This window comes from Danio rerio, chromosome 7, assembly GCF_049306965.1.
Source record: "Danio rerio strain Tuebingen ecotype United States chromosome 7, GRCz12tu, whole genome shotgun sequence".
NCBI classification, from domain to species: Eukaryota; Metazoa; Chordata; class Actinopteri; order Cypriniformes; family Danionidae; genus Danio; species Danio rerio.
In genome coordinates this window covers 8,689,608-8,706,609 of record NC_133182.1, presented here as the reverse complement: position 1 = coordinate 8,706,609, position 17,002 = coordinate 8,689,608, and the positions used below count along the sequence as shown (strand labels likewise).

At 37.6% G+C, this 17,002-nt stretch overlaps 2 protein-coding genes across 5 annotated transcripts in view; one reads left to right on the top strand and one right to left on the bottom strand.

The window, feature by feature from the left end:
* Positions 1–9,638, top strand: part of vax2 (ventral anterior homeobox 2) — a 37,061-nt gene extending 27,423 nt beyond the window's left edge. The window contains 1 exon segment of the mRNA NM_194409.1: positions 9,153–9,638. Coding sequence (NP_919390.1) covers positions 9,153–9,638 — 486 coding nt within the window.
* LOC141375293 (3'-5' exoribonuclease HELZ2-like) overlaps positions 1–17,002 on the bottom strand; it is a 296,921-nt gene that overhangs the window by 181,168 nt on the left and 98,751 nt on the right. For all 4 annotated transcript variants that reach the window (XR_012383100.1, XR_012383099.1, XM_073908043.1 and 1 more), the window contains one exon: positions 15,088–15,126. The gene's annotated coding sequence lies outside the window, so the exon portion shown is untranslated. The remainder of the gene's footprint in view (positions 1–15,087; positions 15,127–17,002) is intronic.

Below are 17,002 nucleotides of genomic sequence, written 5' to 3'. Positions count from 1 at the left end.
TCAGCTAAAGTCTATCATCACAGTGGTTCAGTATTATTATTATAATTACCCACAGAACTGTCTTGAGAATGGGTGCTCCCAAAGAGCATCTCAAGCCTCCAAAAACCACCGCTCGTTCATTGTGTTTCATCTTCTGAGGCCTAACTCATTTATTAGAGAAGAAAAAAGACCCCATTTACTCCTCCTACCACAGAAAACTAAATTTTTCTTTTTGATATTCGCCGCCAGTTTACCAGGAAGCTACGATTTTGTTTTATTTGACTCATTAGATAGAAATGCTGCTTTATTCGCAAATCTGTCATGCGATATTCCAGTTTTGCGCATAAATCTATTTTGCATCTTTGGACTCAAACATCATGCTTTCTCTTCAGTGACCATGTTAGCCTACAGGTTTTCTGTGTGCTACAGAGCGTGCATGCAACATTTAACACGTGTGCACTCTGCATTGCAATCTCCATGCCGAAGCATATGCTGCACCGAGAGTGTTTCTAAAGACATCAACTCAGGCCTCAACTAAATCAAAAATCCTCTGGCTAAGATGCATGAGATTAATGACCTACAAGCTCTTTAAAGAAGCGAGGTCAGAGAGTGGTCACCGAACAGCCAGAATGCCTCTGCGCTGCATGGTATTATCACATGTGTGGGATCAAGAGGGCAGCTAGCGGGCACTTCGGCTTCGGGACAGGGTCAGCAAAGGTGCAGGGAAGATCAGCAGACCGTCAGGTGTTCATCTGCTCTTTTTGTCTCGCTGTTTAGAGTCGAGAAATTCAACTGATTCACCCAAACCAAAAGAAAGCTGAACTAGAAAGACCAGAAAAGAAATCAATGGAATGGAAAGAAAACACAGCTGATGAATTATGGGAAATCGACGTATTCTATACATTCATATATATGTCTGTCTGTCTGTCTCTCTGTCTGTCTATCTATCGTATACATCCATCCATCCATCTACTTATTCATCAATCTGTCCATGTTTCCATATATCTATCTATCTTTCTATATATCTATCTATTCATCAATCTGTCTGTTTCCTTCTATCTTCCATCAGTCCAGTCCATCCGTCCATCCATCCATCCATCCATCCATCCATGTTTCCATTTATATCCCATCCATCTGCCATTCATCCCACCATCCATCCGTTCGTCCATCTATCTATTCATCAATCTGTCCATGTTTCCATCTATCTTCATCAGTCCATCCATTCATCAATCCATCCTTCTGTACATCTACCAATCGGTCGGTTGGTCTGTCTGTGTTTCCATCTGTCTTCCATCGATCCATCCATCCATATTTCCATTTCATCTATGTATTAATCAATCTGTCAGTTTTCATCAATCCTCTGTCTGTCCATCCATCCATTCATGCATCAATCTATTCTTTAATTTGTCCAAGTTTCCATCTATCTGCATCCATCTGTCCATTCGTCCATCCATCGATTCATCTGTCCACGTTTTCATCCATCCATCTATTTATTCATCCATCTGTCTGTTCATCCATTTATTCATCAATCTGTCCATGTTTACATCTATTTGCCATTCATTTGACCATCCATCCATCCATCCATCCATCCATCCATCTATCTATCTATTGTATGCATCCATTCATCCATCTATATCCATCCATGCGTTCGTCCATCTATCTCTTTATCAATCAGTCCACGTTTCCATCTATCTTCCATCAGTCCATCCATCCATCCACCAATCCATCCTTCTATTCATCCACCAATTGGTCGGTCGGTTGGTTGGTCTGTCTGTTTCCATCTATCTTCCAACCATTCATCCATCCATCCATCCACATATCCATTCCATCTATTTATTCATCAATCTGTCTATTTTCATCTATCCTGTCCATCCATCCATCCACTCATGCATCCATCCATCTATTCATCAATTTGTCCAAGTTTCCATCTATCTGCCATCCATCTGTCCATCCATCCATTCATCTGTCCATGTTTCCATCTATCATCTATCTATTTATTCATCAATCTTTATGTCTATCCATCAATTTATCTAGCTATTCATGTCTGTCTGTCTGTCTGTCTGTCTGTCTGTCTGTCTATCTATCTATCTATCTATCTATCTATTGTATGCATCCATTCATCCGACTATATCCATCCATCCATCCATCCATCCATCCATCCATTTATTCATCAATCTGTCCTTGTTTTCATCTATCTTCCTTCCATCCATCCATCCAATCCATCCTTTTCATCAATCCATCCATCTATCTATCCCTCAATGGTTCAAATAAAAATGGCACTGACAAATAATCTTTGCAGAATTTAATAGTGTTTTAAATCCATTCTCGATTCAGATCTGAGTTGATCCAACCCCCGAACTCATCAGATCTTTGTGTAAAACAAACGTGACATTTCACAACAGTTCAACCTACATGAAAATGAAACAAGACACAATGTACAGAGTGCTTCATCCTGCTCATGTATCATGAATGAGACTTACAACCTCATGAACATCTGCGTCATATTAAACATGCCATCTGCAGACAACAACCCATGAAATCACACACACACACACAAGAGCAACATACATGGAGAAGATTAATGTGGAGATGGAGCTATAACAGGAGCACTGATATGATTTCTGTACGGCAGCAAAAAAACATATCTGATGAATTGATGTTGGAGCTCATTCTGCACCAGCGCGCCGTGCTGATTCTGAGTTCGCTGAAGAACGAGAGCCGAGTGGATTGGGACGCCGCAGGCGAGGGAGCAAATCCAGGTCATGCAGATCCTGCGTTTAGTAATCTCTGCCCCAGCAATGAACCCTCGATCTCATTAAAGAGGATTTAATTCCAATAGTGTAGATGTACGATGGAGGAGATTTGTTTGCTTTCGTCTTTTCTCTCTCCTCTCCTCCACGTTTCCATCATATACGTTGTTGCAGTTTTTTTTTTTTAATTTATCACTCAAAGCTGTTTCCTCTGTAGTTTTAGGATGTAAAACCAGGTAAGCTCCGCCCATTTTAGACCATGTAAAAGAAAGATTAAATCTGAATTCGCTCCCTGTATACATGCATGCGCAGATTACAGCTTTGAAGTGCATAATAGTTCTGCGTCTGTATTTCATACTCTCAAATGCGTGTAGCATTAATGAATGGCTGGAAAACATATCATCAGCATGCTCGCATAAGCTCTAAAGGATCACGCCACAATCTCATTATCCTCACACTAATGGCCACATCGAGTCCATGATCTCAGTGTTACAGGCCTCAGCTTTATTACTGCTTGCAAAACTGTTTGGCCGGGGTTTTAGTCAGCTGTTAGCGACTTATTTAGGGTTTGCGGAAACGGACATTGGTTTCCTGAGTGTGCTTTTTTTTCCTGTGAGCTGCTGGCGTCATGGAGGTCAACCAGACGCTCATACATACGTAAATAATTCGAGTGCCGAGGGTCATACGGTCTTATGACGGAGATGATACTGATGAGTATCAATGAATGGAGTTGATACTGATGAGAGGGAATGAAGTGGCATGCATGCATGCTTGAAATATATACTTTAAGTGCTGTCTTGACTGAATGGAAAAACCTGGTGCGCTTCTTTTACTACTACAAAACAATTAATAGTGAACAACTATCCACACAAGGTGGCACAGTGGTTAGTACTGTTGCCTCACAGCAAGAAGGTCGCTGGCTCGAGTTTCTGTAAGGAGTTTGCATGTTCTCCCAGTGTTAGTGTGGGTTTTCTCCAGGTGCTCCAGTTTCCCCCACAGTCCAAACACATGCGCTATAGGTCAATTGAATAAAGTAAATTGGCCGTAGAGTATGAGTGTGTTTGTGTGAATGTGTGTGTGTTTCCCAGTACTGGGTTAAACCACACTGAACTGAACTAAACTGAACTTCAGTTTTCAGTTCAACAATCTTCTATGGGAAGCTGCTTTATCTTAATTTACATTGTAAAAGCGCTACAGAAATAAAGATGAATTGAATTGGGTTGTGGCAGGAAGGGCATCCGCTGCATAAAACTTATGCCTTAATAGTTGGCGGTTCATTCCGCTGTGGCGACCTCTAAAATAGAGACTAAGCCATAGGAAAAATGAATGAATGAATTATCCACCCAATGCTAAAAGATGTGTGTTCAGTTCAGTGTTGACCATCTTCATGTTTTCTGGGAAAATCTGACCTTTCTGGAGTTTAAAAAGAAGTTAGGATCTGAACTAAAATCTGAGATTTTACAAGGTGTGTGGACATAAGAGCATGTGTTTCTTGGACATTTTTTATTTGTAAGTTAACAGGCATTGGAAAAAGCGGAAGATACCCTTAATTAGCTAAATTGTTTATATACATACATACATATATATATATATATATATATATATATATATATATATATATATATGAATGACATGAGATAATTGACTGTTAGAGGCTTAAAAAGGACTTGTAAAATACTGGAAGTAATGGTCTTAATACTGTAATGTAAACAATTATTTTCGCATATTATATCTGTCATTCATTCATTCATTCATTTCCTTTTCGGCTTAGTCCCTTTGTATTATTTCATTAAACAAGACAATTTTTTGCTTGTCTAGAAAATGATTCTTGATTTAAAAAGGTTTTGATATTTAAACAAGACAAAATTCTTAGTAAAAAAATCTAAAATTTTCTGAATATTTTATTTTAGATATTTTCATTTAGTTTTAGGATTTCTTTTATTGGGGATATTATGTTTTATTTTAATGAATAAAAACGTTTTTTTTTAATTAAGTGATTTTTTCCCCTTAAAACAAGAAAATAATCTGCCAACATGGTAAGCAAAATAATCTTATTTAAAAAAAAAAACAAGATTATTTTGGTCACCCCATAGGCAGATTATTTTGTTTGTTTTATGGAAAAACACATAATTTTGACTTAAGTCTTGTTTTGCAGAAATAGTGTCCTGAAAATGCTTCTTGATTTAAGGATGTTTAGATATTTAAACTACAAACAAGACAAAAACTTTTGCTAAATATTTTATTTCAGTTAATTTAATTTAGTTTTAGATTTTCATTTATTGTGAATATTGTATTTTATTTTAATAAAAAAACTCACTCAATTTTGACTTACTATTTCTGAAAACAAGACTTGTCAAGAAAATGCTTCTCAATTTAGGAATGTTTAGATATTTAAACTTTATTTATAGAATTATATATATATATTTATATAGAATATAGAATTAAGCCAAAAACTCTAAATAAGAAATAATTTTCCCAAAAAATATTTTATTTGAGTTATTTTTTAAGTGCCTGCCTTTAATTTCATTTCGTTTTAGGTTTTCATTTATTGTAAAGAAAACCATTTTTAAAATTAAGTGATTTTGTTTTCTTAAAACAAGAAAACTAATCTCACAATGTGGTAAGCAAAATAATCTTATTTCACAAAGACAATATTATTTTGGTCACCCCATTGGCAGATTATGTTGCTTGTTTTGAGGAATAACTCACTTAATTTTGACTCATTATTTCTGAAAACAAGAAAATATTTTCGACTTAGAAAATGCTTCTTGATTTAAGAAATTTTAAATATTTAAACTAGAAACAAGACAAAAACACTAAGTAAGAAATTAATTTTGTCAGTGCCTGTATTTAGTTTTCATTTTCCATTTATAGTGGATATTTTATTTTAGTGAAAAAAAAACCTTTTTGGACCTATATAGATGTATATCTTTTTTAACTAGACAGCTAGGTGTAATTTTGCAATGGAGGAAAGGTTTGGGAAGCTGAAAACAAACATACACCTCTTAAAGTCATAAGGTGCATCCCAAATCGCATGCTTACGCACTATTCTTTGCCATTTTATAGTATAAATAGTGCGTTCACACTGAAATATTGGTTTTATTCTAAAAATAATCAGAGCACTTTAAATACCCGGATGAAGCACTTATTCAACCGTTAAATAGAAGTGTGGAATGATGGACACTTCACACACTCAGCGGTTCCGGAAGGGGCAGAGCTCATGTTGGATTACTTTATTTATTTTGGATAGTGAAAGCAAAATTCTCCAACGAGAGTGATTATAGCGCCTCCCGATGGTGAATGCGGTTATACTCATAGCAGGTAGTTTTGTCATTTATTTCACTGATTTGGCAACCATCCAATGTCATCAGGGAAATGGTTTGAATTTTCACTATGTATAAAACCTTAGGCCCCGTTTTCACTAGTGCGTTTTAGTTTGAAAACGCATACGTTTTGCTATGATTACGCCATCTGTCCACACTACGCCAGAGTTTTCGAGCGCCGAAAATGGATCATTTTGGAAATGCTGGAGAGGCCGCTTTCATTCTGAAATGCTGCTGCTCTGTCTCAGTGTGGATGGGGGAAAACGATGACATCTGAAAATAGAGGCAGGGGTGCTTAGATTCGCTACCTGATTGGGGCTTTTGTGTCATTGCGTATCCTTCCCTATTTCGTCAAGCCCCTATCACATGACTATAACACATGGCTTTAATGCTACCGAAAGACAGCAGACCAGCCTTCACTGTAAACAACAACATGGACACAGAAATGGAAGCGTTGTTTGCACTATTGTCTGTTTAGGGTGCCATTGTGCAGTTATTCATTTGTTATGTTTAGTAACAACTCGACCTCGTCGTCTGTCCACAATAATACCTCTCATGCTTTCTTTGCCATCGCGTTCATTGTTCAATCAGCGTTTGTTGACTAACAATAACCAAATGCCGAGCGTGACACATGCTTTCTGTTTATACTAGAACGCGCATGCCCAGAGTGCGCAAATGGTCATGTGATATACGTTTTTGGTGGCGTAGTGTGGACGGAGATATGTTCAAAAATGCTAGCTAAAACGCTAGTGTGGACGCGGATCGTTTTTGACCTAAAACGCCATTTTAAAACTAAAATGCACTAGTGTAAACGGGGCCTTAGTGTTCCACTTGGGACGACACTACATACATATACTATGCTGTCGAGTGTGACAGTGCATAATGTACAGTGTGATATTTGGGAGGCAGGTATAGTTCGTTGTTTCTGCAGATCTTAGTTTGGCACTCTGGATGACATCACTAAAAATGGCAAGCAATGATTGGCTGGTAGTCTACGTGTATAGTCTGATCTGTTTTTTGACATGAATTTACGAGTCAAAACCCCATATTCTGACACCGGCTATCATAACAGACAAACTATTGTGTAGTCTGAACCCGGCACGAAAGCACAGCAAAGCTAAAATGCTTTTTATTGTGCATGCACACATCCATACACAAGAGAAAAGCGTCAAAAGTGGCTCATAGTGCAGATAAGCGTTAAGTGCTGGTGGTTGGTAGAAGTGGGATCTGGACCTCAATCATCCCATGTTCTCGAGCCCTAAACGTTAAGAGTGAGAAAATGAGTGTGAATGCGCATTTCTGAGAGCTGGCGATGTGTTGATGCGTTTTGCGTTGTATGTATAGTGTCAAAATGGCGCCGTCTCCTGCTTTATGGTCCCCAGGGTGGGACGGAGCAGCAGGTGACAGGTAAAAACCCGGTCAGAATGAAATGCATTTTTCATAGGGCTGATTTTCTCTCTGTTTATGAGCAGAGCTTGATCTCGACCCATCGTCGACCCCGGAGTACACTCTGCTTTAAAGCAGCACTGTATCAATTAAACATGCAGGACAAGGACATACAGAGTTCAGTGCACTTTTTAACCTGATGTTAGCAGGGTTTTAACTTGAGTTCAGCGCACTTTTCCGCATGCTTCATTGACCTTTACTTATGAAGAAGCCATGAGGAGTTGCTTTGGTGTGGCTTCGTGTCAGTGTTGTTGAACAGACAGAGTTTGCTTTGTTTTTTCCGTAATTATTAGTAGGGCCAAGGTATAATTTTTGGTGTTTCTGCATATAAATTAGTACAAATATCTGCAAATCTGAAACCGAACACAAAAAATAAAGGATGACCTGTGCAAAAAAAAAAAAAAAACACAATCAAATCCAATTATTTGGATTGCAAAGAGGTTCACTCATGTAACACATCTACTAAAAAAGGCAGAAAATATTATTATACAAATTGTATTGTCAGGGTACCCTCGGGATCCTCCAAATGAACTTCAAGGCTTTTTAAGACCCTTTTTAATACCATTTCAAATGAAATTCAACGCCAACTTTATACCCATTCCGACACAAGTATGAGGGGAAAAAGTAAAATCTGTATAAATTTTAAACCCTTGAAAATATTTATGTACAAGTGACTACATGAATTGAATAAAAAATTTGATTTAAATTGTCAGTTATATTTAATACATACACAACAAGGCAACACACATTTGATTTTTAATAAACAAATACGTTTGAACTTGGTGTTGAACACTATAGCCTACAGACTCTCAAGTCCTGTCAACTTCTAGTAGCAGATTTCAAATCACGTCTGCATAAAGTTCAATTCAATTCAGCTTTATTTGTATAGCGCTTTTACAATGTAGATTGAGTCAAAGCAGCTTCACATAAATGGTCATAGTAACTGGATCAATGGTAACATTCAGGTAACTGTAAAGTTGCCTGAATGTTTTTGTAAGGTTAGCATCGACTGAACAAAATGGTCTATTGCATTTACAACATGTTTTTAAGGTAATTTTTTGCAAACAATTTATATGGGCTGAATTTAAACAAATTAAGTTGAGCATTACTACATTTAATTACTAACCAAAATGGAACATTAGGAAAATGTTCGAAGAGTATGAAACTGTTAGCTGGGTAAGCCAATACTATTTTTGGCATTGGGGCTGCACGGTGCCTCAGTGGTTAGCACTGTTGCCTTATAGCAAGATGGTTCTGGTTCAAGTCCCGGCTGGGACAGTTGGCATTTCAGTGTGGAGTTTGTATGTTCTCCCCATGTTTGCATGGGTTTCTTCCGGGTGCTCCGGTTTCCCCCACAGTCCAAACACATGCACTATAGGTCAATTGAATAAGCTAAATTAGCCGTTGTGTATGAGTGTGTGTGAATGTGAGAGTGCATGGCTGTTTCCCAGTATTGAGTTGCGGCTGAAAGGGCATTGCTGCGTAAAACATTTGCTGGAACAGTTGCCGATTCATTCCGCTGTGTTAACCCCTTATAAATAAGAGACTAAGCCGAAGGAAAATGAATGAATGAATTTAAAAATTGGAATTATTCCAAAGTCTTCTGCATCCAACAAAAATGAGGTGCCTAACAATGTTCGCTCTTGTTTGGCAGGTGAAAGTGTGGTTTCAAAACCGCCGCACCAAACAGAAGAAGGACCAGACCAAGGACACAGACAAGCGCTCATCATCCACCTCCGAATCCCTCGCCACATGCAACATCCTGCGTCTCCTGGAGCAGGGGCGTCTCCTGTCGGTACCCGCGCCTCCTCCAAACCCACTGCTGGCGCACCCACATCCAGGCAACGGCTCTCTGCTGGGCAGCCCGTCTGTGTCCACCTCCTCTGGGGTGAGTAGCTCCACCACACCTCCCGGAGCTGGCAGCGGGACGTTCGGACTGTCGCTGTCTTCTTTAAGTGGCACTCCACCTTCACCGCGGCTGGGCGTCCCGCCGCCGTCCCTTTGCTTTACCATGCCTCTCCTGAGCGGCGCACATCACGAACTGCCATCGGGATACGGCTGCGGGACGTCAGCGTTCGAGCCCTACATGAGGATAGAGCGCAAGGATGGAGAGTTAGGAGGGAAGAAGACGGTGTCCTAAAAGCGCTCCTGTAATCTTCTCCCCTCTACCTGTCTCAGGGGTCTCACCTGTGCCGCGAACATCCAATCGGATGAAGCGGAGGTTCGCAAAACGAACAAAGAGATTGAACGGCTTTGGGATCCTCGTCTCGCTGGCCCGTCTTTGCGCTATAGTGCCTACAACCAAAATCAAGGCCAGTCGGACTCCGTCGTTTTGGTAAGGAGGAACGTTTGGGACCAAGCCTGTAATTAAGCATCGCTGTGTTCGCCGAATTTCGTTGACCACAGGTTTTCTTCCAGTTTTTGCATTGCCGTGTTTGGTGAAGAAAGCCTCAGAATTGAGGCCTGTTCGCACCAAGATTGTTAACGATATCAACATCCACACCAACGTACGATAATGCTGTTTATTAGAAGCACTGACGTTTTGTCGTCTGCTGCTTTACATGCTCTTTTATTTAATGCAGGATGATTTCTGATTAGAGATGCACTGAATTTTCGCCGGAAACCAATCCAAAAGTGCCATTTTCATGCTAAAGAAAAAAACGGTCAAAAATCTAAGCTGAAAAAAATTGCAAGGAAGCAGAGCACACCGTTGATTTGCTTATATTGATTATATTGATTTGTATATATTTATCATGTCCACATATATTTATGCTCACTAAAAAAGCAAAGTCCGCTCAAATAACGCACCGACAGGAAATTTATATGTAGTGTACTTGTATCTGCAGCTGCAATAGCGATACTCTATTATGCTGCCATGGCAAATTTAGGAATTAAAGTCTTTGCACACTAAAGTCCGATATTTTCGTAGGTGTTTTTTCGTATTCGAATGCAAAAAATTTGCCACGTAAACAAACCTTGCGCACTAAAAAAATGCAAAATATTTCGTAGTCAGTTCAAGCAGTGATATTGTCGTCTCCAAAGTAGAAAATTATATAAAATTATAGAAAATTATAACAGAGCAAACTTTTCTGTAACCCTAGTAGTGCTGTGCGCTATTTGTTTAACCCTTAAAGGTTACGTGCTGACCATAGACTGTAGGGTGCTGACTAACAGGTGCGTGATGCGTGAGGCCAGCAAACACGATGTATAGCCGTTTCACTTTACTTCAGGACGCATTAATGCCGCTCTGTAGGTCTATTGGAGACATTCATAAATATTTCCAACAAATCTAATAAATGCTAGAGACAGTCTTGTTACATAAACGAACTAAATCACACTTCAGCAGCATTTATTTGAGAGCGCACAAGAAGATCTGCGCTTGAGCAGCGTATATTTGAGGGGGTGTGCAAGAGTTTTGTGCACAAGCAGAGGAAATTGGCACGCAAGCAAAGAGATTTGCATGCTCCTAGGCTATTACATAAATGTGATCTCGAATTCTAATACTGCGCTCACAACATTTGTCATTGAAATAACGCCACTGGTAGTTGGTAGATCTAAGTAAAAAAGGCCTGCCGCCACAGCTGGAAAAAATCCTAGAGGAAACACTGTTATGTCTATGGGCAGTGTGTCAAATGTGTAGACACACACCAAACAGCAGCAGGGCAGAAGTCCAACCCAGTATTGGGGTTTTCAACTGTCCGCCACATTCTGTATTTAGCTTTTTGCTTGTACGGTGCCTCTGAACTGTTAAAAAAACCTCTCAAAACAATTGTTCAAATGCGAAAAGTAGAAAAAAAAATCAAAACCAGCTCAATACAATTCACACAACTTGATGTTTATTTATTTTATAATGTGGAAATTAGGGACAAAAATGTCTAATTCAGTGTGCAATGATCTTTAAACACTGTCAATAAAATGTTACTGTTTAAATTAAAGTTATGAGGTTAAAATTGATAAGTCTTATCAAATTACTTTATATTATTAAAAAAATTATTACCTCAAAGCATTTTTGTTTAGTTTTTTGACCAAGTTCATTCAGAATTTTCTTTTTCAGCACTCAATTTTCATTTCAGTGCATCTCTAATTCTGATTGGCTGTTATTGTTTTTATCATTTATCTATGGTGGCTGAGAGAGCTTAACGTGCTGCAATTTGAGAACGTGCTGCATTTTGTCACAGCGCAAACAACTAGAGAAACATGCAGCGCGTTATTCAGGTTGTTTACATTGTGACAAAATGCAGCACAATTCTTCAGCGGTTTGCGTTTTGATAAAAGCAGCGCATTTCTTCACTTGTTTGCATTGTGAGAGTTTGCAACACGTGTGCTGCCAAACTGATGAAGATCGTTTCTTAATTTTCTGTTGTTTTTTGTAATTGCATGTGTTTTCTTAAATTGCATTCGCATTAAGCTCTCTCGACCACCGTATTCACAGGTGGGAAAATTAATTATTTCTGCAAGTGATTCCAAGTCGTGCTGTGGACTGCAATTTTATTTTATTTATTTATTTAGTTCAGAATTCAGAATGATTTATATATATATATAAACTAGCACTACAGTTATCATCCTTTTGTGCGAACAGGCCTTTTAATCCTTGTGGACGAAGGAAAACGCTGTAAATGTAACTGTAACTAAGGCTAAAATATTTTGCAAGTTTGTTTCCAAATGGGTGTTTAAAAAAAAAAAGAAAAAAATGGATGAAAAAAAAAGATCAACATTGTGGTACGTTTTTCTGCTGCTCTAAATGAACTGACTAGGGGAGCTTTGTGTCGATATAAATGTGTGTCTGTATGAAAGTAAACGAATGAGAGACTGATCTGAGTGAACACGTGCAGTAACAAAAGCAAGGCACTGACCAATTTGATGGCATTTATGTTGTGCTGGACCTTGATGATGGGAGTTCAGTGGACAGAATGATTATTTATTTAGAAATTCAATTTGAGCGTTTTACAGGTCTTTATTAAAACTCAGAATGATTGCATCTAATATGTGCATCTCTCATCAAAGTTAAGCTGTCGCAATGCACACCACCTTAAAACATTTGCTTTTCTCTACTTGAAACAACATTATTGCCCTATTAACATGCTTCCTCACTACTTCCAAATGTAAAGTGACACAAAGGGCTAATCACTGACTTCCAAGACAGACTAGTAGTCACTTTGAGTCTTTCAGCATCTGCTTTTATTCTTTAAGATCTTAAATAATGTTTAATTATGAACTGATTGTGCATAATATCAGTTTCACACTTTGTGCACATGGGCCACAGATTACATGCATGTTCACCACTGAACTCTAGATCAAAACTATGCACAATTAGACATTTTTAAAACGTTTAAAAGAATAAAATCACAGTACTGACTTTTAGAAATCTTTTTTTTTTTTTAAACTCTCAACTTTCCATATCATATTAGTGATGGATGTCAACCATCTTCTCAGAGCCGTTGGGTCAGTTTGGCAACTTTAGAATTACAAACCCACTATTTACTCTACCTCAAGTGGTTCCAAACCTTTATGAGTTTCTTTAATCTACTGAACACAAAAGAAGATATTTTGAAGAATGCTTAAAAGTGCTGTGACCATTGACTTTTATAGTAGGATAAACAAATACTACAGAATTTAATGGTTACAGGTTTTCAGCATTCTTCAAGATATCTTCTTTTGTGTTCAACAGAATAAAGAAACTCAAGTAAAAGGAGAGTAAATAATAACATTTTACATTTTTGGGTGAACTAGCTCTTTTAACAGCTAATTATTACCCGAAATGCACTTTTGGTTAATGATTTTTTCCCCATTTTTCTGAAAACCTTTTTAAAATTGTTTAGCTTGTTTTTCCCAAACATTCCCAAACATTTCCATTTGTTAAAAAAAAAAAATATTTTTATATATGTGGCTCACCAAAAAACAAGTTCCACATGTTTGCATCACATAGTGCTGAGTGAAATCCTTATAGTCTGGTTTAGTTGAAACTAGTCTTGTATACAAACATTATACAGTCATTGCTCTTAAGAGTACCTCTAAAACAAGACGTCATTTTTACTCCACTTTCTGTCATATTTTTTGGAGAAATCTCTCAAAATGTTTGGTTGTTTTTCTAACATTATAACTGAGCACTAAAACTAAAAGAAGCAAAACCTCAATCAGATTTTTTTTTTGGACATTTGCATTTATTTTCTCCCCTTTCTGTGTGCAAAATTAATCAAAATGTTTCCTAAAACTGGTTATTTTGTTAACATTATAATTGAGGATTGAAACTAAATGAAGCAAGACCTTAAAAATCAGATCACTTCAACATTTGCACCCTTTTTCTCCCCTCTGAGACATTTTTTTTATATATGTGGCCCCAAAAAAACACCAAAAAACAAGTTCCACAAGTTGGCATCACAGACTGCTGAGTGAAATCCATATGGTCTAGTTGAGTTGAAACTAGTCTTGTATACAAATATAGTCATTTCTCTTATCTCTAAAAACAAGACGTTGTTTTTTACTCCGAGTTTTTGTTTTTTTGGTGAAATTTCTTAATGTTTGGTTATTTTTAACACTGTAACCGAGCACTAACACTAAACAAAGCAAAACCTTAAAAAGCAGATTTTTTTGGGACATTTGCACCTATTTTCTTGCATTTTTGTCAAATGTTTTCTAAAACTAATTGTTTTGTTAACATTATAATTGAGGAAATGAAATTTAAACCAAGAGAATTGAGAATGGGGGGAAATATTGAGAATTGATTTAAATGAAGCAATACCTTAAAAATCTGGTCACTTCAACATTGGCACCCTTTTTCTCCCATCTGAGACATTTTTTATATACTGTATGTGGCCCACAAAAAAAAAAAACAAGTTACACATGTTTTGCATCACATAGTGCTGAGTAAAATCCTAATAGTCTGGTTGAGTTGAAACTAGTCTTGTATGAAAACATTATACAGTCATTGCTCTTAAGAGTATCTCTAAAAACAAGACGTCATTTTTACTCCACTTTCTGTCATATTTTTTGGTGAAATATCTCAAAATGTTTGGTTATTTTTCTAACATTATAACGGAGCACTAAAACTAAACCTCAAAAGTCAGATCACTTCAACATTTTTCTCCCCTCTAAGACTTTTGTTTATGTATATGTGGCCCCAAATAAACCAAAAAAAAAAAACAAGTTCCACATGTTTGCATCACAAAGTGCTGAGTGAAATCCTTATTGTCTGGTTGAGTTGAAACAAGTCTTGTCAGATGTTTTATTTTGCATTAAGTGAGCTGGCTTGTGTTTTTTGCATGAGAGTGCTCTTTCACTTCACTCAAGAGTTTTTCACAGTGACAGCAGTTTCAATGGCTGCAAATTGCTGAGCCTCTGCATCTACAGCTTTAGAGTTTGATCGCAACGAAAACTAAATCTGATCAACAGTTGTCGCCACTTACAGAATGAAAAACTTCTGGACTTTGACTTAGGAAACAGCTGTCAGTGTGAACAACATCTTTCATGCAATTGAGCTTTATAGAGAAGTCAATAGACTGTACTATTATCAGCCAATTCACATCCAAATCTAGTAGCATAGATTGGATTTTAGGGGAGTAGTTAAGACCAAAAATACTTCATTTACTCACCATCATGTCATTCCAAACTTCAGTTGAATGGTGGATCTTCTACGGAAAGCAAAAGAGAAATGTTCAAGAATGAACAAGCAATGACTGGATATGCAAAATGTTCTGAAAGTCACATTACTATAACTTTTTAAAAAGCAAGAACATTTTCCTAAAACTGGTTATTTTGTTAACATTATAACTGAGGACTAAAACTAAATTAAGCAAAGACCTTAAAAATCAATTTTTTTTTAGATCACTTAAACATTTTACACCTTTTTCTGGCCTTTCTGTTTTGTTGTTTTTTTTGTTTTGTTTTTTTTTGGGGGGGGGGGGGGGGGGGGGCGAAATTAATCAAAATGTTTCCTAAAACTGGTCAAGTTGTTAAGAAAAGCAGTTTTGTTTTGGATGACTGCAACATTTGCACCCTTTTCTCCCCTTTCTGTCTTGTTTTTTGGAGAAATCTCTCCAAATGTTTTCTAAAACTAGTTATTTTGTTAACATTATAACTCTGGACGAAAACTAAATGAAGCATTTTAAAAAACAGATTTTTTTATCACTAAAACATTTTCACCCCTTTTCCTCCTTTTTCTGTCTTGTTTTGACAGATTTCCTAAAACTGGTTACGCTGTTAACATTACAGCAGAGGACTGAACTACTTGAAGCAAAATGGGGCTTAAAAAGTAGATTTTTTATTGTAGCAATACAACCTTTGCACCCCTTTTTAACTTCTTTCTGTCTTATTCTGATAGATTTTGCTGAACACCTTTTTCCCTAAAACTGGTTATTTTGTTACATTACAACTAAAGACTAGGCGTGCTTTCACACCTACACTTTTGTTTGGAAGCCTGTCTCGTTTGCCCAGTTAGCACGGTTCGTTTGGCATATGTGAAACCAGCAATCGCTCCGAGATCGCTTGAATGAGGTGGTCTCGACTCGATTGAAACAAACTCTAGAGCGGATCGATTTCAGTAAGAAAGTGATACGATCTGAGCGCGGTTATATCACAGTGTTTTATGGATATGTAATAGGCATACGGCTATATGAAGAGAGAACTTTGATTAGGGCGGGAAGTTTCGGGAGTCTCCAGGATGCCCAGAAACGAGTGATAATCTCCCGGTAATCTCGCGTCTCCCACCCGGTCCTCAAATACGTCGCGCACCCTTCTCACCCCACTCCACCGCATCCCTCCTCGCTCTTCAGACATGTCGCGCGTACCCTGTCAAACACCACCAAACCACCACACTACTGACAGCTGAGCGGGACTCTGAAATATAAACCCTGAAACTCTGACCAATGTGAGGAGAGTTTACTCACACTCGACTTGTTTTAGCTCTTTTGGTCCGATTAGAAACTTTGCAGTGTGAAAGCGAACCGAACCAAGAGCAAAGAGCAACAAGGTAGAAATTTTAATTCCCGTTTCGGAACAACTGAATGGACTCACAGGTGTGAAAGCACCCTAAAACTAAAAGAACTAAAAGAAGATTTGCAACCCTTTTTTTGCTGTTTTTTTGAGGATCACTGCAACGTTTGCACTTTTCTTTCTCCTCTTTCTGTCTTTTTTTTAGGCGAAATTTATTAGAATGTTTCCTAAAATTGGACATACTGTCAATATTATTACTGACAGGTAAAACTAAATGAAGCGAGACCTCCAAAAGCAGATTTTAGTTTGATCACTACAACATTTGCACCATTTTCTCCCCTTTCTGTTTAGTGTTTCTTTAAATGTTTCCTAAAACTAGTTATTTTGTTAACAATACAACTTAGAACTAAAACTAAAAGAAGCTAGACCTCAAAAAGCAGATTCGCTACAAGATTTGCAACCCTTTTTTGCCCATTTTTGTCTCATTTTAATACATTTCTTCCAAAAATGTTTCCTAAAACTGTTATTTTGTTAACATTAATTCTGAGGACTAAAACTAAATGAAGCAAGACCTCG